The sequence below is a fragment of the Ciconia boyciana genome, chromosome 23 (genome assembly GCF_034638445.1).
Source record: "Ciconia boyciana chromosome 23, ASM3463844v1, whole genome shotgun sequence".
In the NCBI taxonomy this organism is placed as follows: Eukaryota; Metazoa; Chordata; class Aves; order Ciconiiformes; family Ciconiidae; genus Ciconia; species Ciconia boyciana.
In genome coordinates this window covers 5,154,978-5,177,395 of record NC_132956.1, presented here as the reverse complement: position 1 = coordinate 5,177,395, position 22,418 = coordinate 5,154,978, and the positions used below count along the sequence as shown (strand labels likewise).

The window sequence follows — 22,418 nt, the reverse complement described above, 5'->3', positions numbered from 1 at the left end:
GGGACTGGGTCTGCTTGGAGGTGTTTTTGTGGCTGCAGTCCAAAATAAGCCAAGGCGGCGTGCCTGGTCCCAAGGCGGCGTGCCTGGTCCCAAGGCGGTGGCTGCAAAGGCAGAGCGCGGGGAGAGCGTCCCCAGGGCTCAGGAGGGACGCAGAGGGACAGAGGTCGGGTTTTGCGGCGGTGGCACGGAGCAGGATGGCGGGAGGGTGGCAGGGGGATGGGGAGCCCGAGATGGGCAGGTCTGGCCGGGTGTCTTGCGCCAGTGGGAGAGCGAAGGCAGCGAGAGGTGCAGAGCGAGGTGCTGCAGGAGGGCAGGAGTGGTTTGAGGGGTGCTGGAGCCCAGGATGGGGGAGACAGAGGGGATTTAGGCTCGATGCTGCCAGGCGCAGAGGAGCAGGAGCAGCCCCAGAGCTCAGGAAGGGACCTTGGCTGCCATCGCGATGCCACGTGTCCCGCAAGGCGCAGGGACTTTGACCTCTCGCTGCCGGGAGAAGCCACCCGTCCCTGCAGGATGGGGCAGAGCCACCCTGGCCCTGCGCCCGGGCAAGGACACGGCAGCGGGCATGGACGGAGGTGGCCGGGGCAAGCAGGGGTGGCCAGAGCATGGGGGAAAGAGAGAGGGAAAAATCCAGGGAAAGGCACCAGCATCCCATCCCAGGGCTGCGCCGGGGCCGCCCAGCCAAATTCTCATATGTAGCATGTTTGTTGTTTCGTGGTTCTTTTTCTTTCTTTTGTTTCGCTCACTGATCTAAAACTCTGGGAATGAAAACTCAAAACTTCCCTGCCATAAAACACAGGCGTGCCCTGCTCCCGGCCCCGCCGGGGTGCGAAGCTCTTCGTTAACTGGACCGGTTTGTGCCTCCCTCCCTCCCTCCCTCCCTCCCTCCCGCCTGCACCGAGCCCCGGGTGCCCACCCGCACCCCACGCACACGGTGCCCCCGACGCCTCCGGCCGGGGTTTAGCCACGATCCCAGAGACACTTTCTCAACCCCCCCCAGCCCCTCCGTTCTCCTCCAGTGTATTTATGAATTTCACATGAAGTACTGTTTTATTTTTTTAAAGACTTTGTAAAGCTTACCAGGGTTACGATCACCATTTTTAGAGCTGTGTCAGTCCACAATGTTAAAAATCCATTTTTTTATGTATTATATTTTTTGTGTATTTTTTTTTAATCCAGCTGTGATGGGTTGTATCATATATTTGTTGTGTTTACTGTATCTGTCCAACTTCAGAGAGGAGACTGTGGAGCTCCGAGAAAACTACGGTCTGCTGAAAAAAAACATTAAAATTATTTGTTCATGGGTTGGCTCAAGCGGTTCTGAAGTTCCTGTTCTTTTTATTTCTTGAGGTTTGCTCTAACAGCCGGGGCTATAAGCCCTTGACTGGGTAACGCTTCTCCCAGGACCCCAGCTCCAGGCTTTGATGCCACGTCCAGCAGTATTTTGCTGTGGTTTGCAGCACCGGTGATGGGTTGGCCTGGGAAAGCCGACTGCTGGGTTAGCCTACCCCATGGCAAACGCTTCCCTGCAGCATCGCTGGGTTCAGGGACAGATGATTTAGGGGGTCACATCCTTGCCCACACTGGCATCAGGTGATGGAGGGCTGAGTCTGTCCTACCAGGAAGGAATACCCATCAAAGCTTTGCTCGCAGCGCCTCGGCTATTCAATACAACCCACCCCGTCCCAGAACAAGGGGAGCCCAGATGACGTGTTTTAACACCAACTGCATTTCCAGCACTTTTCCCCTTTCTGCAAGCCAAACCCTTGTATTTGCGTGCCCACTCCCATCGCCCCGAGGGCAGAGCCTGGCGCCCCGGCCGAACGCCGATGCCATTAGGGCCGATGGCGTTGCACATCCCAAACACCTCTGGACTCAGTTGCTTTAGCACTGATACACAAATCCTCCTGCCACTGCTAAACACGCTCCAGCCCAGCAAACAGCTCTCCTGCTGCTGTTCCTCTGGACCCGGGATGGTGTCCCCAAAGGAGGTGGGGGGACCCACAGCCCCCGCTCCTCCTGCTGCCACCCCTCCCCTGCTCTGTACCGCGGGCCGGGGGTCCTGCATGGCATTAAGGCATCCGAAAGACTTCTCTCTAACCAGGCTGCCTTTGGGGCTAATCCAGCCTGGGTCACAGGTTGGGAAAGCCAACAAAACGCATGCAGGATCCAAAAAGAGTGCCCGGCAGCAGTCAGGCTCGCTGCCATCCCGTGGGTACCAGCCCTTGCTGAGGACACCGCTGCTCCGGGAACAGGCTGCGGGACGTGAATGCAATGCTGGGCTGTGAAGGAGGAGGCCTTGGAGGAAGAGAGCTGGCCCCAATATTGGGCAGCTGGTGCCTTTCCTGGCCTGGGCCCCTGGCCAGGACCTGCTCCCTGCGGGTCAGGTGAAGCAGGGGGAGCAGAGGGGGGCAATGCCCGGGGGGCCTCGGGGATGCTCCTAAGGTGACGTGGGACTGGGGAGGTAATGGGAGAGGATGTCCTGGGAGGAGTGGGACATCAGGGAGGATCTCGCAGGCCCCCCGAGGAGGTGGAGGGAGGGGGTCTGTATAGACAGAAGCTGCTGAGGCTGCTTTGGGAAGGTGCAGAGCAGGGCAGGACCCTGCACACACCCCTGCCACGGGTGTGCGTGGGGACGGGGTACCCCCATCCCCTGGGGAAGAGCCGTGCGAAGCCACCCTTACCCCCGGTACCCCCCCCAGCCCCCGTGCACCCCCCGGGTGCCAACGCACCCCATCACCCCCGCTCCCCCATCGCACCCCACCTCTCCCCCCACGCTTCTCCCCCTCGCACCCCACTCACCCCCGCCGCACCCCGCCCGTCCCTGCCCCCGCCCGCCGCCGCGCACCGCCTCCCGGGGCCGGCCCGGCCCGCGCCGGCCCCTTTCCCTCCCTTCCCTTCCTTCCCTCCCTTCCTTCCCTTCCCTTTTTCCCTTCCCCTTCCGCGCCGCTGCGCTGCCTGCCGGGACGCGTAGTCCCGCGGCTCCGCGCCGCTCCCGGCCCCCGCCAGGTCCGGTCCCGCTCCGCGCCCCGGCCCCGCTCCGCGCCCCGGCCCCGCTCCCCCGCTCCGCGCCCCGCCGCGGTCCCCGCCGCTGGCTCCGCGTCCCGCTCCGCGCTCCCCGCCCCGCTCCGCCTGTTGCTCCGCTCCCTCTCCCCGCTCCGCCTGTTGCTCCCCGCTCCCGTCCCGGTTCCGCTGCGTTCCCCGCCCCGGTCCCGCGGTGGGGGGGGAGCTCAGCCCGGGTAGGAGACGCCGGTATTAGCACGGCGCAGGGACGGGACGAGCCGCTCGGTAATCCCGGCGGGGCAGGCAGAGCCCGGCTGCCTGCACCCGGCTGCCCGTCCCCGGCATCCAGCCGTCGGCTCCTGGAGAGCCCCGGGTTTGCTCTTTTGCGCTTCTCAACGGGACAGTCTCCCCGGGAGAGAGGCGGGGGAGAAGCGGGGCCGGGCCCGGCAAACAGCGCTGGGGCTGCTCCGGGAGCTGCTGGGTCCGCCGGGGTTTGGGGGGGCTTCAAAAGCATCGGTGGGGTATCCCCAAGAGGGGAGGGTGGGCGGTGGGGTGTCCCACGTCCGTGCCTCGCAGCCAGGGTTAAAGTCCATCGAGGAACACGGCTCGCCGACAAGACGAAGGGTTTGAGGCGCAGGATGGAGCGGTCACCCGTGTGGTTTGGGCACATGGGTCCCTGTTTGGGGACAAGTTTCAGGATGGGCCTCGAGGGTGGGAGAGGAGGGGATGGCACAGGCCACGCTGGAGCACCCCGAGCGCTCCTCCCTCCCCGCCTTTGCCTCGGCTCGGGCCCTCCGCCGCAGCAGCCCGGCTCCTCGGCTCTGCCCTGCGCCCTGCGCCGGCTCCCTGGGGCTGTCACCCCAACCCTCTCCCCGCAGGACCCCCCTCTGCCCGGTGTTGCCCTCCGGCCCCCGCAAAGCCCCAGCGAGCGATGGAGGGAGATCCCACCCTGCGGCTCCGCGTCTTTGACCTCAACTGCTGGTGAGTCCAGAGTTTGCCGGGGCCGCGCTGGGCTGCGCAGGCGGGGGTGGGGACACCCGCACCGGGAGAGGGGTCCCACCTTGGCGTCACCTTCCTGTCCCCTTCCTTTTGGGGTCGCACCACTCTCCCAGCCCCAAAGAGTCATGAGGTGCTCGGCTGAGCAGTGCCCCCCGTCCCCTCCGTGCCTGCTCCCCCAGAAAAGGGCCCCCCATTCGCACCCCAACTGGCTGCCTCAATTTTGCAGGCAGGGAAAAGCTGTCCCCAGACAGCCTCCCTGCACGTCCCGCTTGTCCCCATGTCCCCGCATGGCCCTGTCCCCCTCCCCTCCCATCTCCCCCAGTCTGCATCCTGCCCATACCAGTACTGGGTCCCAGCGTGCTCCGACAGCCCCTGTCACCCTGTCCCCTCCAAGCTGTGACCGTCACCCCTTTCCGGCAGGGCCATCCGCTACCTGAGCAAACGGCGGCAGGAGCGCATCCGGCTCATCGGGGACATGCTGCGCCAGGAGGGCTTCGACCTGGTGCTTCTCCAGGAGGTGAGGGCAGCCCATGAGCTGAATGCGCCCGTTCTCAGCCTGTGAGCCGTGAGATGAGTGTGCCCGTTCTCAGCCCAGGAGGTGAGCACGCCCGTTCTCAGCCCATCCCACTGTTCTCCAGGTGTGGAGCGAGCAGGACTACAGTGACCTGAAGGTGAAGCTGGGAGGCTGCTACCCCTTCTCCCATTACTTCCGCAGGTGAGAGGGGCCGGGCCAGCTCCCCGGGGCTGTCCGTGGGGCGGCGGCAGGGCTGTGCGGCATCCTCGGTGTTTGCCACATGGAGAGACCGGTGCTGGTGCTGTAGGTCACCTCTGTCACCGTGGGAGACCCCAGGCCTGGAGAGTGGGATGCTCCTGGGAGCACAGTGGGACCCAGGCATCTGGGGAGCCCCCTTGGCTCGGGGCTGGGGGGAGGCAGGGGTGGGGGGACGACGCTTCCTCACTGTGCTTTTCCCCTCCTGCAGTGGGGTGATCGGCAGCGGCCTCTGCGTCTTCTCCAGGTTCCCCATCCTGGACACCCTCCTCTACCAGTACTCGCTGAACGGGTACCCCTACATGGTGAGTGGGGTGGGGGGCTTGCAGCACCATGGTGCCCGGCCCCACGGAGCCCCAGCAGCCCCGACCGGCTCTCCTTCCCCTCCGGCAGCTCCAGCACGGGGACTGGTTCTGCGGCAAGTCCGTCGGCCTCGTCATCATTAAGATCTCCGGGATCATCTTCAATGTCTATGTCACCCATGTGAGCACCCTGGGGAAGGACCTGGCACGGGGGGGACAATGGGGAGTGGAGGGATGAGTGGCCGTACCCCTCCTTTGCTGTCCCCTTGCTTTAACCACTGCTCTGCAGCATCTCTCCCGATTTAATGAGATATTGCTCTGGGTGGGGGACACCCACTGCACAACCTGGCTGTGAATCTGCCCCAAAATCAGCCTGGCTGTGCAGTGGGTGAGTATCCCAGCTGTCCCCAGAGGGGTGGGATGAAGGCAGAGGGGTCAGCCAGACCCCAAAGGGACCATCTAGAGGGGTTGGGTGGGTTTGCAGGGAGCTCTGGATCAGGGCAGGTGCTGGCATGGGGGTCACGACCACTTTGCCCCCCGCTCTTGCCAGCTGCATGCTGAGTACTGCCGGGAGAAGGACGCCTACCTGCCCCACCGCCTGGTGCAGGCCTGGGAGCTGGCGCAGTTCATCCGGTGAGCAGCCGTGGGGTGGCCCACGGGGTCCCCCCGCTGCAGGTCCCGAGGGCAATCCACCCCTGGGATTATCCAGTCTGGCACAGGGCAGGGCAGGGAAGGGGGTTAGCTGTCCCCATCCCCGCAGACACACCTCGAAGGCGGCCGATGTGGTGCTGCTGGGAGGGGACCTGAACATGCACCCCGAAGACGTGGGCATCCGGCTGCTGCGCGGCTGGACGGGGCTGCGGGACGCCTTCGCCGAGGCCACGCACTTTGAGGTGAGCGGCAGGGAGTGAGCGGGGTCCCGGGGCATACCGAGAGCCCCCCCACCCACCCAGATCTGTGCTCTCAGGGCTGCGAGGACGGCTGCACCCTTGTCCCCAACAACTGCTTCACCGTCAAGACAGAGCTGCTGCCCTTCCCGCTGGGCATCCGCATCGACTACATCCTCTACAAGGTAACGGGGGGTCCTCAGCCACTGGCTGCGGGTGGAAGGGAGGGGAGGCACCAGCGTGACCCCAACCCTGTCCCCGCGCCCAGGCCGTCTCCAGCTTCACGGTGAAGTGCGAAGAGCTGAAGACCACCACAGGGACAGCCCCGGGCATGGACATCCCCTTCTCGGACCACGAAGCCGTGATGGCAACACTGCACATCCGGAGGCAGGGACAGGCTGCGGGTGCCAACCTTGGCACAGCTGGTAAGGTGGGGGGATGCTGCCGGGGTCCCCCATGTGCCGGGGGGCTGTGGATGGGCTCATGGAGTTGGACGAAGATGGAATTTTTGGGGACGTTTCCCCTTGCTTAGGGCATCCCTTGGGGTGCTGCTTGTGGAGGGGTGCGTGGACAGGGCAGAGCGGCGGGGATGGGGAGAAAAAGGGGTGCTGGGGGGGGTGCCACCCCGCTGAGCTGCCCCTGTCCCCCACAGAGCCGACGCTGGCGGATGTGGTGACGGAGGCACGGATGGAGGTGGGCGTGGGGCTGCGGGCAGCGCAGCGGCAGCGCTACTCCACGGGCAGGATGGCCGTGCTGGCCCTGCTGCTGCTGCTGCTGCAGGCAGTGGCCGTGCTGGGCGCGCTGGCGGGGCTGGCGGCCGGGCAGCCCTTCCCCAAGCTCTCCTTCTCCCTGCTGGCCTTCCTCGCCATTGGTGTCCTCCTCCTCGCCACTGGCCTCCACCTCTTCCACATCATCGAGGTGAAGATGCTGCAGGCCACAGAGGAGCAGATGCGGACGGCACTGCGGGCGCTGCAGGAGCATCCCAGCGATGGCTAAGCTGGGGGCAGGGGTGTCCCACGATGTCCTCCCAGCCCCATCCTGACCCCTTTTAGTCCCTTTTTCTAGTTGACGTCTGGTTTTAGGCAAGCAGCACTGCAGCCGGCTCGGTAGTGCAGGTTCAACAGCCGCCTCACTGGGTGAAATTAAGATTTTTGGGGCAGATTCATTGCGTTTGCTCCCGTGGGAACCACGATGGAGGCGGGTTTGAATTGCTGCTTTTTTAATACACCCTTTCTACCCTGAGAGACCTGCTGGCGTGGCTGGGAGGCTCGAGAGGCTCAGCCTCCCCTTGCCTGGGGCAACCTCAGGGGCTCCCGGTAAAAGCCGGCAACTGCTCCGACGACCAAATTTGACTCGGATAGAAAATAAAGGCGGTGTTTTAGCCCTTGGTGCTGGGTCAGGGAGGCTTTATTTGAAGGGATGGGGGGGGTTGCAGCAGGATAGTAGGGCTGGTACAAAGGAAAGGCAGATGGGAGGGCGTGGGGAGGCACAGAAGGGAGCAGCAGGACGAGGGCTGAGTGTGGGGGGGTATTGCTAATGGAGGAGCCCGCACCCGGGACCCCCGCGCCTGACACGGCTGGAGCTGCCATAAGCACCATTCGGCTGTGGAGGGCACCCCGCAACAACCGGGGACTCCGGAAAGGTCACAGAGGTCTGTGCAAAGGCCAGTTCGGCATTGCCAAGCAGGAGAAACCCCAAAGGGGCAAGGAGGACGTGGCCGCTGGCATCCCTTGTCCTCGGTGTCACACAGTGCCAGCCCTGGGCACAATCCTCTTGGGGAGCTGCTGGACAAAAAGCCCCTTCCCCAGCCCTGGGGCCTCGCAGGGAGGTTTCTGACCCTGGTTTCCTGCAGCGGCTGGGACAGTGTGGACGTGGCACCCAAAAGCAGCGATGCAGAGCGGTGGGATCAGCCCAGTCTGGCTGTTGCCTACCCCACTCGTAGAGCCAGATGTCCTTGGCTGGGATGGATGTCCCTGGAAGAGACGGATGTCCCGGGCGGGGATGGATGTCCTGTGTTAGGATGGAGGTCCCAGGCTGCAATGGATGTCCTGGGTTAGGAGGGATGTCATCGGCTGGGATGGATGTCCTCAGCTGGGAAGGACGTCCTGGCGTGGCTTCCAGGGGCTACTCCTGACGCTGCCCCTCCACGTTTGGCATCTCCCCTGTGACTCGCCTGTGGTGGCTGCAGTCACGTCCTCGCTGCCGGGAGCGAAGCCCTTCCGTGCCGGGGACATGGGGCTGGCCATGGCGCTGAGCCACCTCTCCCGCCGGGAGCCTGTCCTGAGGCAGCCAGCGGTGCAGCCCCAGCGTGACGGGCTCTGCCGGACAAAATGCTTTCGGTGTCCTAGCCCAGCCTCCGGGCAGCGTCCCCTCGAAGCGGTGACGGCTGTGGGACCTCGTGCACTGGGCGAGACCCCACTTCCCTTGCGGGGCTTCTTCCTCCTGTAGCAAACCCCGGGCAGAGCCCCCGTGTTTCGTAGCCCCCTGCAAATCTTGTTTTCAAGCAAGCACAAGGCAAAGGCAATCCAGCCAAGCGCGGGGATGCCCTCTCTGCACCCCAAAGCTGGGGTGCTCCTCGGTGTCTCCCCACGTGGGCGTCCACCAGCAGGTCTGGCCCCTCCACGGCAGGCTTTGGCAAGCGGGGACCTGGATTTGCCGCAGCGGCTGCCTGCGGGCAGCTCAGGCATCACCACCTTCAGAAGCAGCTCAGGGTGATGCTTGGCTGGGGGGGGACCACTTGTCCCCCTCCCGGGGAGGAACCGGTGGGTCCTGGGGCCACACGGATCAGGCCTGCAGCTCGCTGAGCCGCTTCTCCTCCTGGATGTGGATGAGGACATTGCGCTTGTTCACCACATCCAGCAGCTGCACCAGGATCTCCTGCTCGGCCGCACGATCCTCGGGCGTCTTCATGGATTCTGCGGGAGCAGGGGGCTGGAGCAGGGCTGGGTGGGCCACAACCCCGGCCCCACTCCCCGCACCCACTGGGTGCACAGGGACCCCCCTGCCGGCATGTGCCAGCACTCACCTTCCCTGTTCATGTAGCACCGGAGCTTCTGGTCGAGCTGCCACTGCTGCTCCTCCAGCTTCAGCTCCTGCACCCTGTGGGGCGGGAAGGGGGGTGCTGGGCTCTGGGGGAGCAGGGGTGAGCAGAGCCCCCGCACCGCCCAGGGAGCGTCCCCCCAAGCCTTACGCAATCATGAGGTCCGACTCCTCGGACATCAGGCTGTTCTTCTTCTGGACCAGGTACAGCAGCTGGTTCATCCACTGTGTCTTCTGGTCGGCCGGGCTGCCTGTGGGGCAGGGGGGGGGTAAGCGGGGTGCAGACCCCCACCCCCGTTGCAGGGATCATGGTGCCCTGTCCACCCTGGCCTTACCGTCCTCATCCCGGAGTAACTTCTCCAGCTTGATGCCCTGCTGCTCCAGCTCCCGGAAGGTCACCTCAATCTCCTCCAGCCGCCTCTGGATGGCCTGCGAGGGAAGGGCAGCGCTTGCCTGTGGGCCGGCACCTCCTGGCACGTGGCCACCGGCAGTAGGATGGAGGGGACAGGGGCTGGCGCTGGGCTGGGGACCCGGCTCTCCCCTGTGGGGCTACCTGGGCTTTGCAGAACCGCTTCATCTGGGCTTCCCTGGCCCGGCGGGTCAGCGTGCGCTTCCAGGTGGGGTACTTCTCCTCTTCCCCAAGGTCCAGATACTGTGAAGGGACCGTGGTACGGGCAGGGGGGTCAGTCCCTGCGCCAGGCACCCCCTGCCCCAGCAGCCATGGCAGAGCAGGACCCGATGCCTTGGTGAGAGGAGACGCTGGCAAGAGCCCCAGCCACCGCCCCGCCTGGTGGGGCCACCACTGCTTGAGGAAAGCACTCACCAGCTCTGCCATGATGCCAAGGTCTGTGCCTTCCTCCTCCTCCTCCTCCTCTTCCTCGCTGTCACTCTCCTCCAAAGCTGCCCCAAGAAAAGAGCCATTTCAGGCCAGTGCCTTACGAGCAAGACGTGGGGCACGGCAGGGTACCGGGGGGACCCAGAGCCCCGCTCGGCCAGAGACTCCAGCTTGTAGCCACCTACCTTCCTTCACGGCCATTTCCTCCTCCTCCTCCTCCCCGGCGCCTTGCCCCCGCCGCAGGGCAGGGAGGACCTCGGGCGCTGCTTGGAGCCACAGACGAGCTGGCTTCGGCGGCGGCTCGGGCTCTGCTTCACTGGTGAGGTTCAGCGTGGACAGCTTGAGCTTCTCCAGGGGCGTGAGGACGATCTTCCTTCTGCCCCCGCTCTCCTCACCCTCCTCTGCTGCCCCTTGGGGCTCTGGTCCGGGACCCTCCTCCTCTCTCGCATCCCCCCGGGGCTGTGCCGGCAACTCATGCTCCTCCACAGCACCGGCATCCGCAGCGTCCTCCGCTGCCGCAGGCTCTTCCCCCGGCTGTGGGGCTGCTGGTGGGGGCTGCAGGGGACCGGGTGCCCCCTCCTTGGGGGATACACACGGGCTCCCAGCACCCGAGGGCGGGTGGGCGGCAGCGGCACCCTAGGGCAGAGCCAGTGGTGGAGGGGTGATGCAGCACGGGGCCGTGCCCGAGCATCCCCCTCCACCTTCTGCCTTTCCCCCATCGTCTACGGGGATTTACGGTGACTTACCCCATCGCGCAGCACCGGGGGCTCGTCCTGAGGCAGGTCCATGCCAGGTGGATTGGGGTAGTGGAGCGAGCAGTAAAAATGACCTGGGGAGGGGGACCCAAACCTGTGTGACAACCTGCAAGGTGGAGAAGCCTTGCCCCGAGCATCTCCTCTCCCCAAAACCCGCCTCACCGTCCTCCTCGTCGAAGGCGTAGTCACCCAGGCGCAGGGTGGCCCCGCACCGCCGGCACTGGAAGCAACCGCGGTGGAAGAAGCGTCCCTCGGCGCTGGCTCGCTCCAGGATGTAGACACGGCGGCCACAGAAGTAGCAGGCGTCACTGCTCTCCCCGCGGGCTGGCGGCTGCGGGGGGAGAGGACAGGCTGGGGTGACACCGGGGTGCTGGCACCCACCCTGCCCTGGGGCTTTGCCGGCAGCCCAGGGGGCTCGGGGGGGGCTTTGGCCCTCTTGCAGAGGTGGGTCTGCGTGCTTGGGACGGGGTTGCTGGCACCGGCGAGGGAGCGGCAGGTCTTGGCTCCGGAAAACCAGTTGGATCAGGAAACAGGCAGGGAGGAGCCAGGAGCCCGTGGGCGTTCGCTTGCGCAGCCCAGGTCCCAGCCCTTGGCTCGGCCCCACCAGCTGCTGGTGCCCCCCAAGCACCCACCCACCTGCAGCTCGACCCCTCCCGCCCCGGGGTGGGACACGAGGACCGACCTGCCCTGGGTCCGTCGCGGTGGTTTGGGGTGGCTCGTGGGCACCGTCCAGAGTGTCTCCATCCAGCCCCGCGTCCAGCTACAAGCGACCCGAGGGAAGGATCAGCCCCCCGCGCTCTCCCCGGGCCGGCTGCACCCCGGCAGAACGTCCCCCGAGGTGCCCGGGGCAGACCCACCTCGGCATCCCTGCGGCTCCTCTTGGGCTCCGCATCCTTCTGGGCACTGTCCTGCAAATGCAAAGGGAGTGGCTAGGATGGGGAGGGGGGCATGGTTTTGGGGTGTCACGAGGGTCTGGGCTCTCACCTGAGCACGCTTGTGTGTCGGGTTCCGGCTCTTCTGCAGCTTGTTGAGGAAGAGGATGGCCCCTCGCATGCCCCGGGAAGGCAGCGGCTTCTTGCTGACCTCCTCCACCTCTGCACAGAGGGGACACAGCCGTGCTGGTGGGACCCGCCCTACAAGTGGGGGCACCCAACCACCCCCTTAGGGCCCAGGGTGGGATAACACCCCCCCCCAAAATCTCGCACCTGGAGAGGTCTTGAAAGCTTCATAAAACTGGCTGAGGTAGGTGATGAGCCCTAGGCGGTTGGGCTCTGTCATGGTGGCCATCTCGATGCTGGAGAGGACGGGCTGGATGCCCAGCTCCTGCTCTGCCATGTCCAGCATCATCTGGTGGATCCGGATGGGATCCTGGGGGTCCACGGAGTCAAAGTCCCTGTGGGGAGACACGGGTGCCATCAGGGTGGGCTCTGCAGGGTGGAGGGTCCCGGGGGTGGGGGGGGTCCCAGGCACTCACACCAGGTCGGGGCGGAAGCGGTGGATGAGGGCACAGAGGGCCAAGCCGCTGGTCCAGGAGGTGGTGAAGTTGGTCACGGCCACGCCGCAGTAGCCGGCTGTGCTGGCCTGGCACCAACTCAGCAGCTCTTCGTAGGCATCTCCAGAGACCGCTGGGGAGGCAGCACACATGTCCCCATCCCAAAGAGGCAGGGGACAACCCCCACAGCCTGCTTCCCGCTCCCAGCATCAGTGCTTTAGAGGGGAAGGGGTCCCACGGGAGTGACACGAGACCTCCCCCGCCAAGAAACCACCCCCCCAAGGCTCAAGAAATGGGTTGATAAAGCACCCGTCGATATTTCATGGCTCAGCATCGGTGTGGGCAAGAAGGAGGGGGACAGCCTCCGGCCCCAGAAGGCAGCTGGGGGGCTGTGTCCCCACAGGGGCCATGGGCAGAGGGAACAGAAACCAGCGGTGCCACCGGGATAGAAACACAGCCGCTGCTGGGAGGAGCGTGGCGGCCGGCTGGACACCGGCCAGGGCTCGAGAAAAGAAGGACGGGGAGGAAAATCAGAGCAGGAGCCACTCTGGCGTGGGCTGCTGGGAGGAACGGGAGGTCCTGGCGCTGGGGGGGCCGGGGCAGGACCGGCTGCTCCTACCGGTGCTCAGCCGGTTGTCACTCTTCCTCTTGTGGTCCACCTCCACCCTGCCCACGAGGTAGAGGTCCCGGACCTGCCGATGGGGACACGCCGGTGGCAGGTCACCACCTGCACAGAGCCAGTGCAGGGAGCTGACCCCGGCAAGGGGGGCACCCAGACACCCCCACACCTCCCCAGAACCACCCGCATCGCAGCAGGCAATGCATTAAATGCCCTGTGGACCAACAGCTTCGGCCTCGCACCCCTTGGGGACAGGGGACTGTGCAAACTGGTGTCACCCTGGCCACCGGGGAGGCCGGGCTGGATGGCTGCCCCGTGGCAGGACCTGGGCTGGGTACCTGGCTGGCTTTGATGGCCTGCAGGTTGATGTTGGGGTAGCGCGTGGTCGGGTCGATGCTGTACTGGCTGATGTTCTTGTTGGTGTTGTCCGGGGAGGTCTGCGAGAGGTGCTGGTAGATGCTCTCCCTGGGTGGAAGGGACAGGGCTGGGCTCAGTGCCACCATCCTTGCCTGGCCCAGGACTGGTTCAGCGGGATGGGAACACTCACCTCTCCGCCAGCACCTCCAGCGGGGGGGTCCCGGCTGCCCACCGCCGCACCATCCATGCTGCGTCGAAGGCGGCGAGGAAACCCCTGGCCACGCCGGTGCCCAGCGGCCAGAAGGGCTGCGGAGGGAAAGACGGGGCTGGAGCCGCGCGGCCGGTTGGGGCAGCTGGGAGGAGGCAGGGAGCTGCCGGGCTTGGCCAGGGATGAAAGTGGGGAGCAGCGGCGGGACGCGCAGGGAGCGGACAGGCGGCCGTCTCCTCCCCAGCCCCACGGCTGAGCCGACGCTGCCGCTGGTGTGGATGCGTCTGGGGAGGAGCTGGGCTGCTCCTCCACCCTGAACCCCCCCCTCAGATCTCTGGTGGGGCCAGGGAAAGGGATAACCCCACCAAAGCATCCTGCTACCGGGACTTGGGGAGCCTGCCCCTGGGGATGGGGTGCGCTGGGCAGTCGCGACGAGAAGTGCTCAGGGAGGGGGAATATATTGCGACCAACGCATCTCGCAGGGAGAGGGGAAACTGAGGCACGTGGTGGTGCTGCAAGGGGGACCCTCACCTCCACCAAGCAGTCGCCCACCAGCCCAACGAGCAGACAGGCCCCGTTGTGATCCCGCACCAGCGCCGCATTCTCCGAGCGCGTCATGCAGGTGAAGTCGAACATGTCGACGTCCGGCAGGTTCCGGTGATTGAGGGCAAACTCCAGTTCGGGCAGGCGGTAGTTGGTGGAGAAGTTGGCGGCTTCTTTGGCGTAGCTGAGGAGGGCATCCTGGTTCACGTTCTCCGGGGACAGGAGGCTCTCAACATCCGCTTTGTCCTGCGGGGATGGGGATGGGGTGAAGCCGGCCGGGATGCAGGAGGTGGGGTTTGCCCCCCAGCCTGGGTGCAGCCAGCTCTGGGGTGAAGCCATGCCACCAGGCTTGGGGCTCTGAGCCCCCCAAAAGGAGATTTTCTCCGGGCATGGGACACCGGCACAGGCAACGGCTGCCAAAGCCCCCACCATCCCAGGGGTGCACGTTGAAACCAGCACCCGTGATTTGCATCCCACCCTCCAGGCTTTCAGCTGCCCATCACTATGGGATCCCGGGGCCAGGTCCTGCCCTCCTCACCTGGAGGATGACCCCCTTCTTGAGCAGGCTCTGCTTCTTGGCCGTCATGACGAAATAGTGAGTGTCGTCCTTGTAGTAGACAATGTTTTCCAGGTCGATGCCTGGTGATGGGGAAGGGGCTGAGCTGAGCCACGGGGCAGAGCCGCGGCCACGGGGAGCCCCCGCACTGGGCTCAGCCACCAAATGTCCCCTGCAATGGGGCACCATGCGGGGACATGCACCCCACCACACAGGGGACATCCCAGAGCTGAGCCTCCAGTTGCACCAGGGGGGACTGGGACCCCCGGGCACCCCCCACGCCGGGGCCGGGACCACCGACCCGTTTTGTTGTAGAGGTTTTGGAAGAACTTCTGGTTGTAGATCCGGGCCACGCCACTGATCTCTGCCACCTCCACCTCGGCCTGGCTGTGGCGGTTGATGAAGTTGGTGGTGATGCCGATGGCCAGCTTTCCCCGCATCTCCTTCCGCTTGAACCCTGTGGGCAGGGAGAGGCGTGAGCCCCCACCCGGCCCCCCCATACCAGTCCCAGGGGTACAGGGATCTGCTGCTGTCACCTTCAGGGACAAATTTGCCACCGCCAGCTGAGATGAGGACGTCGAACTCGTAGTGGCTGAGGGGAGAGGAGCCGGGCTGCAGCACAGCCCGCCAGCCGCCTGCGGGGAGAGGGACGGTCACGAGCGTGCTGGGTCTCAGCTGGGACCTGCTCCAGGGCGGGGGGAGAGGGTTGCATCTCATCCCCCCCCCCAAAAAAAGGCATGCCCCGGGCTAGCAGGGGACTGGGGGTCTCAGAGCGGCCACCCACAACCCTGTCCTTGTCGCAGGGATGTCACCCACCCCGCAGCAACGCCTCACCCTGTCCGCCCGCCTTGCCCGTGGGGGGGACGAGGCCCTTGAACTGCACGTTGATGTGCACCTCCACCCCCAGGAGCAGAGCCACCTTCAGCAGGATCAGCTGGAGCTGCCGGATACCTGGGAGGGGAGAGGGGGCGCTCAGGGCTGCACCCCCCGGTCCCTGGGCTCCCCACAGTGGGGGGACCCTGGGGGTGCAGAGCTTGGCCCTCCCCAAAACTCACTGATGTGGTCCAGCGTGCCGGTGCAGAAGCGCCCGTAAAACTTCTTGGCGCCCAGCGCCCGCAGATCATGGATGGTGAAGGGCCAGAGGTGCAGGACGTTGTTGCGGGAGAAGGAGTCCCGCTTCTCCAGCAGCACCACGCGGGCGCCCAGCAGCGCCAGCTCGATGGCCGCCCGCAGCCCGCAGGGGCCGGCCCCCACCACCAGGCACTGCGAAGAGGACGGGCGGCGTGAAGGGGATGGGCACCCCCAAGAGCAGGGGTTTGGGTAAAGCCCCAGGGAGCTCAGCACCACCACAGGCAGCATCTCCCCCCTTCCCCAGGTCAGGATCTGGCCCTCCCCACTGTTCCCCTTTTCCCCCGGGGTGCAAGCACTGTTTCTTCCTGCAAAATGGGGTGTCCCCCGCCTTCCCGGCTGCCTGACCCTTGCCTTCGCACGGGGCAATGGCAGCAATTAAAGCGCTTGGCGAGATAAGGCGTGCACGTCTCCTGCCTGCTACAGCCCGGGAGCAGGGAAATTTCACCAGCGACAGGCTCAAAACCAGGACTCGGGTTTGATCTCCTGCCAGCCCTGCACAGGGCTGCGGGGACAACGGGGCACCAGCAGGGGGGACAAAAGCCATCAGCTCTGGGACAGGGGGACAGAAATAGGGTCCCCCAGCCCCAGGGGGACATCCTACCCTGGCATGCCCCAGAAAGGGCTCGGCAGGTCCCTCTGCCCCTTTGCAGCCCCTCATGGGATGTCCCCAGCGAGGAGCAGCCAGGAGGAGGAAGGACGCTGCTGGCTGGGTGGCACCGAGGTGGCATCATGCCATGGGGAGGGGACTTGTGCTAATTGACAACCTGTCCCATTAAACCCCATCAACCTCCCGCCCGGCACAGCCCGCATCCTCCCGGGGTGGGGCCCAGGGTGCCCCAAGGGATGCTCTCACCCCGGGGACAAGGATGCAGGGCAAGAAGGGACCCAAAGCCCATGCCCTGTGTCCCTGGTACCTTGGTGCTGGCACAGGCTGTGCCCTGGTCGTAGTCCTTGTGCCCGGCTTTCTTATCCAGCTTGCTCCACAGGGCCTTGGCACTCCAGTAGTTGAGGGCAGCCTTGAGGCCATGGTAGAGCTGCAGCCCACTGCCCTGCAGCCCCAGCTGCCGGCACAGCTCCCCGAAGCAGCCCAGCACCTCCTGGCACTCCCCGGCACGCAGGAACCTCTCGAAGACAGCATGGGCCGGGTTGCCCGGCTCATCGGCCGGCACGCTCATCCCGCTTCACCCGGCAGCCTGGCAAGATGGCAGAGATAAGTGTGGGGGGGACCCTCCTGGACCCCCATCCTCAAACCCATCTGATACCAAACCTGGTGTCTCGGCGCAAGGTTTCCCAGCCGGGGGTGTCGTTGGGTGACGGTGCCACTGAAATAGGGGCCCTTCCCAGCAGCGGCGGGTGGACCCTCCCCCGGGTGCTGCACCCAGTGAGCCACGGTGTCACCCTGCCGTGGTGACGTCAGGGGAGGGGACGGGGAGGGCTGTGGTGGCAGCAAGCGGCTTCCTCTGTACAGCGCATACCTGCAGCAACCGAGAGCAGAGCGAGGGGTTTTGGAGCGAAGACGCCGTTTCCTTCCTCTTCACCCTTGGCCTCACCGGGGGAAGGACAGAGAAGGGGGTCCCGGCCACAGGGACAAACCACAGCTGCCACAAAACCCAGCAAGATCCAGCCCTGGGGCAGGAGGGAGCAGGATTGGACCCATCCTGCCAGCCTGGCTTTTGCAACCGGACTGGGGAGACTTCCCCCCCATCTCTGCCTCTGCCACCCCAGAGCAGGGCGGAAGCAGATTAGCACAGAGGAAGCACCGGTAGGGAAACCAAAAAAAGCTAAACCACCGTACAAACCGCCCCATCACGCCAGGGGACCCATGGGAGGGGGGTGCAGCACATTCCCCCATGGGCACCCCAAGCCCCCCCAGCCCCTGGCATCTCCCAGGGGACCAGCACTCCCTGCATCTGCCTCCCACTCCTGGCACCATCCCCCCAGCACTGTCCCATGTCACCCTCTGTCTTGCAAGCCAGAACACGAAGCACAAAGCTTTGCCCTTTCCAGCCGTTGTCGCCAAGCCCCGGGGCTGGGAAAGCCGCCTTCAGCCCGGCAAAGCAGCTGGCGGAGACGAGGCGCTGCCAAGGAGGAACCAGTGGAAAGGCTCGGGAAACCGGAGCGCTCCTCCCTTTGAACCATTGCTCTTTGCCCTCTCGCCACTCGGCGTTACCGTCAGGCACGCGGCTGCACCCCAAGGGCAGCAGCCGGCCCCGAGGCAGGACACCGGAGCTAAGCTGCCCTCAGTGGGGCAGGGGAAAGGAGGTGTTTAAGCCTGGGCTTAAATTTCGGCTGGAAAGCCCAAATTCTAGCTGGGTTTTGAGTTTGATCTCGCTCCAGCAGCTTCTGACACCAGCACTTTGCAAGGCCAGCTGGAGCCACAGCGGATGCAAAGCACTTCTGCAGGTCACCTTCCCTCCTGAGCTTCACAGCCAGGAAATCCCAGCATTTTAACCTCTTCCTTCCAGGGCAGACCCAAGGATAAAGCATCCGGCCTGGATGGAGCAGGAGCAGGCACCCACCGGTCCCCAAAGCGGCAGCACGGGGACAGAGGACACGAGCGATGCATTTGTGGCACGGCTGCGAGACCCAGGGACAGATTTCTGCTCTTCCTCCGAGCGGTGCCAGCCCTCTGGCCCTGCCAGTGGGACAGAACAAGGAGCCTGGGGAAACTGAGGCAGCACTGAAAACCACGGCAGCACCTGGAGAGTGCAGGCATGCTGTCCCACCAGCCACCCGTCCTCCTGCTGCGGGAGGCTGCCCAGGCAGCCACGCTGGCTGGCTGGGCTCCAGCGCCTTGCGTTGCCCCGGCACGATGGGTTTTCCCCTGGGAGCTCACGTTACAGTGCTGCCGCCTGCCAAGGCCACCGTGCAGCAGCCCCAGGGCGACGGGGCAGAGGCAGCTGCCCAGGCTGGGAGCACCAGCATCATCAGCCCCTGGCTCTGAAAAAAACCCATCTCAAGGCCTCCATTCCCATCCGACACGGTGCCAGGGGAAGAGCACAACACCCGGGAAAGCTTTCCAGCCCCGGCGCTTTGGCAGGGAGGCTCGGAGGAGGCAGAACAACAAGCCTTGTGTTACACCAAGTTTCCTACGGAAACGATGCTCGTGCTGGCACACCGCGTCCCCTTTGGCATGCTCGAACCCCCGCGACAATTGCAAGGACAGAAACCCCCATGATACTCGGTTCCTGCAGGTTTGATGCAAGCAAATAGCTTTCAGCCCACAAAAGCCAGTGCCAGTGAAAAGGGGCATGGTGCTGGGCCGGGCTGCCTCTGGCTCTGCTCTCCCCATGAACGCCTTTTGCATTTCTTCCTTTAAAACTGCTCCTGCGAGCTGGAGGGGGGAAGCGGGGGGTTTGCAGCCAGCCCTGACTCAGCTCACGATGACTCTGGTTGGGGTGGCTACAGACACACAGCCTACGAGGACGTCACCCGGGATCGGCACATGTGGAGCATCCCTGGAGCAGGGACACCCCAGCCCGCTTTGCAGGTCGGGGTCTCCCCGCTGCCCTTCCACGGAGAGCAGCAGCCCCTTGGGAGATGGCGGGGGGAGCCGCCCCAGGGGTGCTGGGCTGCTGGTGAGCTCACGTATCTTCCAGGCACGTGGAAACGGGGTGGGAAAGGACACAGCTCCATACGGAGCTAATGAAAGCCGGGAGGATTTCCAGCAGCAGCAGATCCCCTTCCAGCTGAGCCTCTCGCCTCGCCGCTGCACCGGCTCCCAGCATGGACCAGGCTGCTCTGGGTTTGGGATCCAGCCTGGAGACCCCTGGGCCGGGCTGCTGAGCCGGGCTGGACCCTGGGAAAGTCCTTCCAGCAACTTCAGGGGTGGCCCCAAGGCTGGCAGGCAGGATGGAGGATTTCTTGTGGCCGTCCAACAGCTTGGCCAAAGATCCTGCTTTCAGCCACTGGCTGAGCCGGGGAGGTATCGGGAAGGGGCAAAGGCGGTGGGCACTGCTCTTCCCGGCGTGATCGTGCTCAGGAGAAACATCCAGGCCTCTGTCCTGGCAAGCACCGTCCTCCCCGGGTGTGGGACCAGGCAGGGAGATCATCTTGGCCGACCCCATGGAAACCTGCCCTAATTTGGCTGGGTTTTAATCCTTGGAGGGAGGGGAAAAATCCCTTGTCGGCTCCTCTGGTTTGAACCGGGGATGTGGGGATGGACACCGCCCGGCCGAGCCCACCTTAACAACCCCCCCAGCGTGGAGCTGTGGGGAGCAGGGCTAAGGAGCGAGGACAAACCTGCCACCAGCACTGGCGAGGGCAGAGGCTGGCAGCTGCAGGGATGGGTGCCGCGGTGCAGGGGGTTCCCTTTCAAGGGTGCATAAACCCCCCCTGGGAAGCACATGCCGAAATCCCCCCTGGAGGTGCACGTCCCAGCCTCGGCTCCTGCGGCTGCCGGCAGCAGAAGTGGGTGCTTCTCCGGGGCATTTTAGCGTTGCCCTTTGCAGGAGACCCATAAGCCACAGCCCGGCCACATACCGGGGATCCCCAGGCAGAGACAACACTTGGGGGGGGGAGCAAAGCTGCCCCCCCCTTTTTTGGCTGCTCAGCTTTGCCCCCCTGCCCAGCTCCAGCCCCACGGAGGGAGCTGCCTCTTGCAGCCGAATTTCAGCGCGGTGCGAGGGGAAGTCTGCACATGGCCGGGCTTTGCATCCCACATCCTTTTCCTCCTCCTGCTTCTCCTTTGCCCCCAGTTGTCCCCGTGGGGTCGGCAGGAGACGTGTCTTGGGGTACGGTGGTGAACCCCGGGTTCGGTTACCCAAATGTGCCGGGGGCTTCATCCACCCCAGGGGCTGGGGAAGATGTCCCCCGGCCTCAGCCCTGGGATGGGGTACAGTCCCGAACCCCCAGCTGGGGCTCATTCCTGGGGGCCCATGGAGCATCGGGCCCCCTGCACCGGGCGGAGGGGCTGGGATGGGGGAAAAGCGCTTAGCAAATCTTTCCCACCCCATCCCACTCGGCACTGGGAGCACTGGTGGCACTGGGAATGGAGTCGAGGAGGAGGAGCGGGGACTGCTCTCTTTTCCCTTTGTCCCAGGGGGAGCAGAGCCCAGGGGCTGGAGGGGAAAAGCAGCGAGGACGGAGCGGGGGGACCCCGCTGCCCCCCGGGAGACGCTTTGGGGAGGGGGCAGCCGGAGGCAAAGTACTGCCCGGCCAGCGAGCATCCCCGCTCGGCATCCCGGGGACACGCAGGACACGGGCACGGCGGGGCTGAGCGTCGTGTCCGTCCCCCCCCAGCACCCCAAAATCACTCCTCGGTTTTGCCCCCCCATCCCCAGCTGGCGCAGCAGGGTGGGGCCCGCAGCGATGCTCTCGGCGGGCGGAGGGGACCGACCGGGAGGATGCTGTCCCCTCCGTGCCCGCATCCGAGCGGGGACACACACACGGGGGTGGGGGACAGCAGGACCCTGACACCCCCCCCCCAGATGCTCTGCCCATCCCCCCCCCCACTCACTCACCTTCAGAGCCTCTCGGAGGGGGAAACTGAGGCACAGCCTGGGGAGTGGGGAGGGGCTCAGGGCTGCCTGCAGCCGGGCGAGGACGAGCAGGAAACAGGCTCCGGCTCCGCAAGCAGCTGCCGGCTGGCCCTCCCCTCCCTTTCCCTCCCCTCCCTGCTCCTCCCCTCCCCCACGGCCGGGGGGACCCAGGCGTCCCGGCTGCTGGAAGGCGGCGCTGGGAGCAGCCCAGCCCGGGGGCGGGGGGGGTCCGGGGCGCTCCGGCTTTGTGCCGCTCCAAATGTTGCTGCAATTGGGTTTTTTGCAGCGCTGGAGGCTGAACGCCGTCCCCGTGTCTTCCCCCCCGCCCCCGCGAGTGTCAGCCCTGCCCTCCCCACGCCGCGCCGGGAGGTTTGGAGCAGGGGGTGCCCAGAGCAACCCCGGGTGGGTTTTTTTGAATTTTGGGGTGAGAAACCGGCCTTTTCACAAAGCAAACGAAAGGATTCGGGTGATGAAAAAAAACCGCTTCGCATTCCGCCCTGCCTCTGGCTGCTGCACCGTACTTCCCCCCGCAGCCAGAAATAGAGGCCAGGAGGGAGCTGCGGGCATGGGGGGGACCCGCTCAGTGCCAGCTCTGGACCCCGGCCACTGTCCCAGACCACCACAGCCCTCGCGGAAACTTTTGGGATGATGTTTCCACCTGGGTCCCCCGGGTGGGAACGGCGCCAGTGGGGTGAAGGTACCTTGGGGCAGAGGACGGAGCCGCCGGGGTCACCAAAGACAGCTCCTGGCCAGGTCCTTTTGGGGGTTTTCTGGTGGTGGCATCCTCGGGGTGCTGCTGGCTGCTTGCCACGTGCCGGAGTGGGCGTCACGGTGAAGGGACCCGCGGGCCGGTGACGCACGGGGACAACCTGCCACAAGGCTGGGGACGGTGACTCAAGGACACGGGGCGAGCTGGCATACGGGGCGGAGGTTACGTTGGCCGCCCGTGAGTCACCCATGGCACTGCCAGCAGCTGCGGCGAGCAGGGCCAGCCAGCCCAGCACCTCCATCCCTCCTTCCCGTGAACCCTTGGGCCTCTTCCTGGGGGTCCTGGTGCAGAACCCCCCACTGTGGCCCCCCACGCAGCTCAGCCGGGGTGTTTCGAGCCTGCCAGCCCCCTGCAAAGCTGCACAATGGAGCCCACCCGTGTTTCAGGGCCGCGAGAGGCCGGGGCGGACACGGAAACGGGGCGTCTGCGTCAAAGCAGGCGATTTTCCCAGGCGCCGGAGCGGTCAGAAACAGCTCCCTCTGTTTGTGAGCCCTTTGTGGTGCCATGAGAAAGTCTGAACGCTGACCTGCTCCTTCCAGCCCCAGCTTTGTCCCCCGAGCAGCAGCAAACGAGCGTTAGATCTTAATTACAGCTCCCCAGGCAGCAGGGACCGAGAGCGAGGACGTGCGGTGGTGGAGGGTGCCTGGCCAGCACAGTGGGACGTGTCTCTAATGCAA

The 22,418-nt window shown here is 65.3% G+C and overlaps 2 protein-coding genes across 4 annotated transcripts; one reads left to right on the top strand and one right to left on the bottom strand.

The window, feature by feature from the left end:
• Positions 1 to 2,945: 2,945 nt before the first annotated feature.
• Positions 2,946 to 7,340, top strand: SMPD2 (sphingomyelin phosphodiesterase 2). 2 transcript variants are annotated; one of them, XM_072844711.1, is made up of 11 exons: positions 2,946 to 3,006; positions 3,879 to 3,981; positions 4,420 to 4,516; positions 4,638 to 4,714; positions 4,980 to 5,073; positions 5,162 to 5,251; positions 5,621 to 5,703; positions 5,831 to 5,963; positions 6,038 to 6,142; positions 6,226 to 6,382; positions 6,610 to 7,340. In XM_072844711.1, exons 2-11 carry the CDS (start codon positions 3,932 to 3,934, stop codon positions 6,951 to 6,953), a joined length of 1,230 nt encoding a protein of 409 aa, XP_072700812.1. In that variant the 5' UTR covers positions 2,946 to 3,006; positions 3,879 to 3,931; the 3' UTR covers positions 6,954 to 7,340. The 2 variants fall into 2 exon arrangements, with proteins under 2 accessions (XP_072700812.1, XP_072700811.1); XM_072844710.1 differs by lacking the exon at positions 2,946 to 3,006 and adding an exon at positions 3,233 to 3,373.
• MICAL1 (microtubule associated monooxygenase, calponin and LIM domain containing 1) lies at positions 7,331 to 21,172 on the bottom strand. Of its 2 annotated transcripts, XM_072844708.1 has the most exons (26): positions 20,955 to 21,170; positions 16,760 to 16,967; positions 16,407 to 16,685; positions 15,417 to 15,624; positions 15,196 to 15,312; positions 14,898 to 14,996; positions 14,663 to 14,818; positions 14,344 to 14,444; positions 13,794 to 14,051; positions 13,245 to 13,360; positions 13,036 to 13,162; positions 12,698 to 12,770; positions 12,061 to 12,211; positions 11,792 to 11,979; positions 11,571 to 11,680; positions 11,444 to 11,494; positions 11,269 to 11,346; positions 10,749 to 10,917; positions 10,578 to 10,660; positions 10,017 to 10,467; positions 9,820 to 9,896; positions 9,550 to 9,648; positions 9,332 to 9,425; positions 9,148 to 9,247; positions 8,983 to 9,056; positions 7,331 to 8,872 (listed from the first exon to the last, which is right to left on the bottom strand). In XM_072844708.1, the coding sequence occupies exons 3-26, from the start codon at positions 16,665 to 16,667 to the stop codon at positions 8,742 to 8,744; spliced, it is 3,372 nt and encodes a 1,123-aa protein (XP_072700809.1). In that variant the 5' UTR covers positions 16,668 to 16,685; positions 16,760 to 16,967; positions 20,955 to 21,170; the 3' UTR covers positions 7,331 to 8,741. The 2 variants fall into 2 exon arrangements, with proteins under 2 accessions (XP_072700809.1, XP_072700810.1); XM_072844709.1 differs by lacking the exon at positions 11,269 to 11,346 and having other exon boundaries at positions 20,955 to 21,172.
• Between the last annotated feature and the right edge of the window lie 1,246 nt (positions 21,173 to 22,418).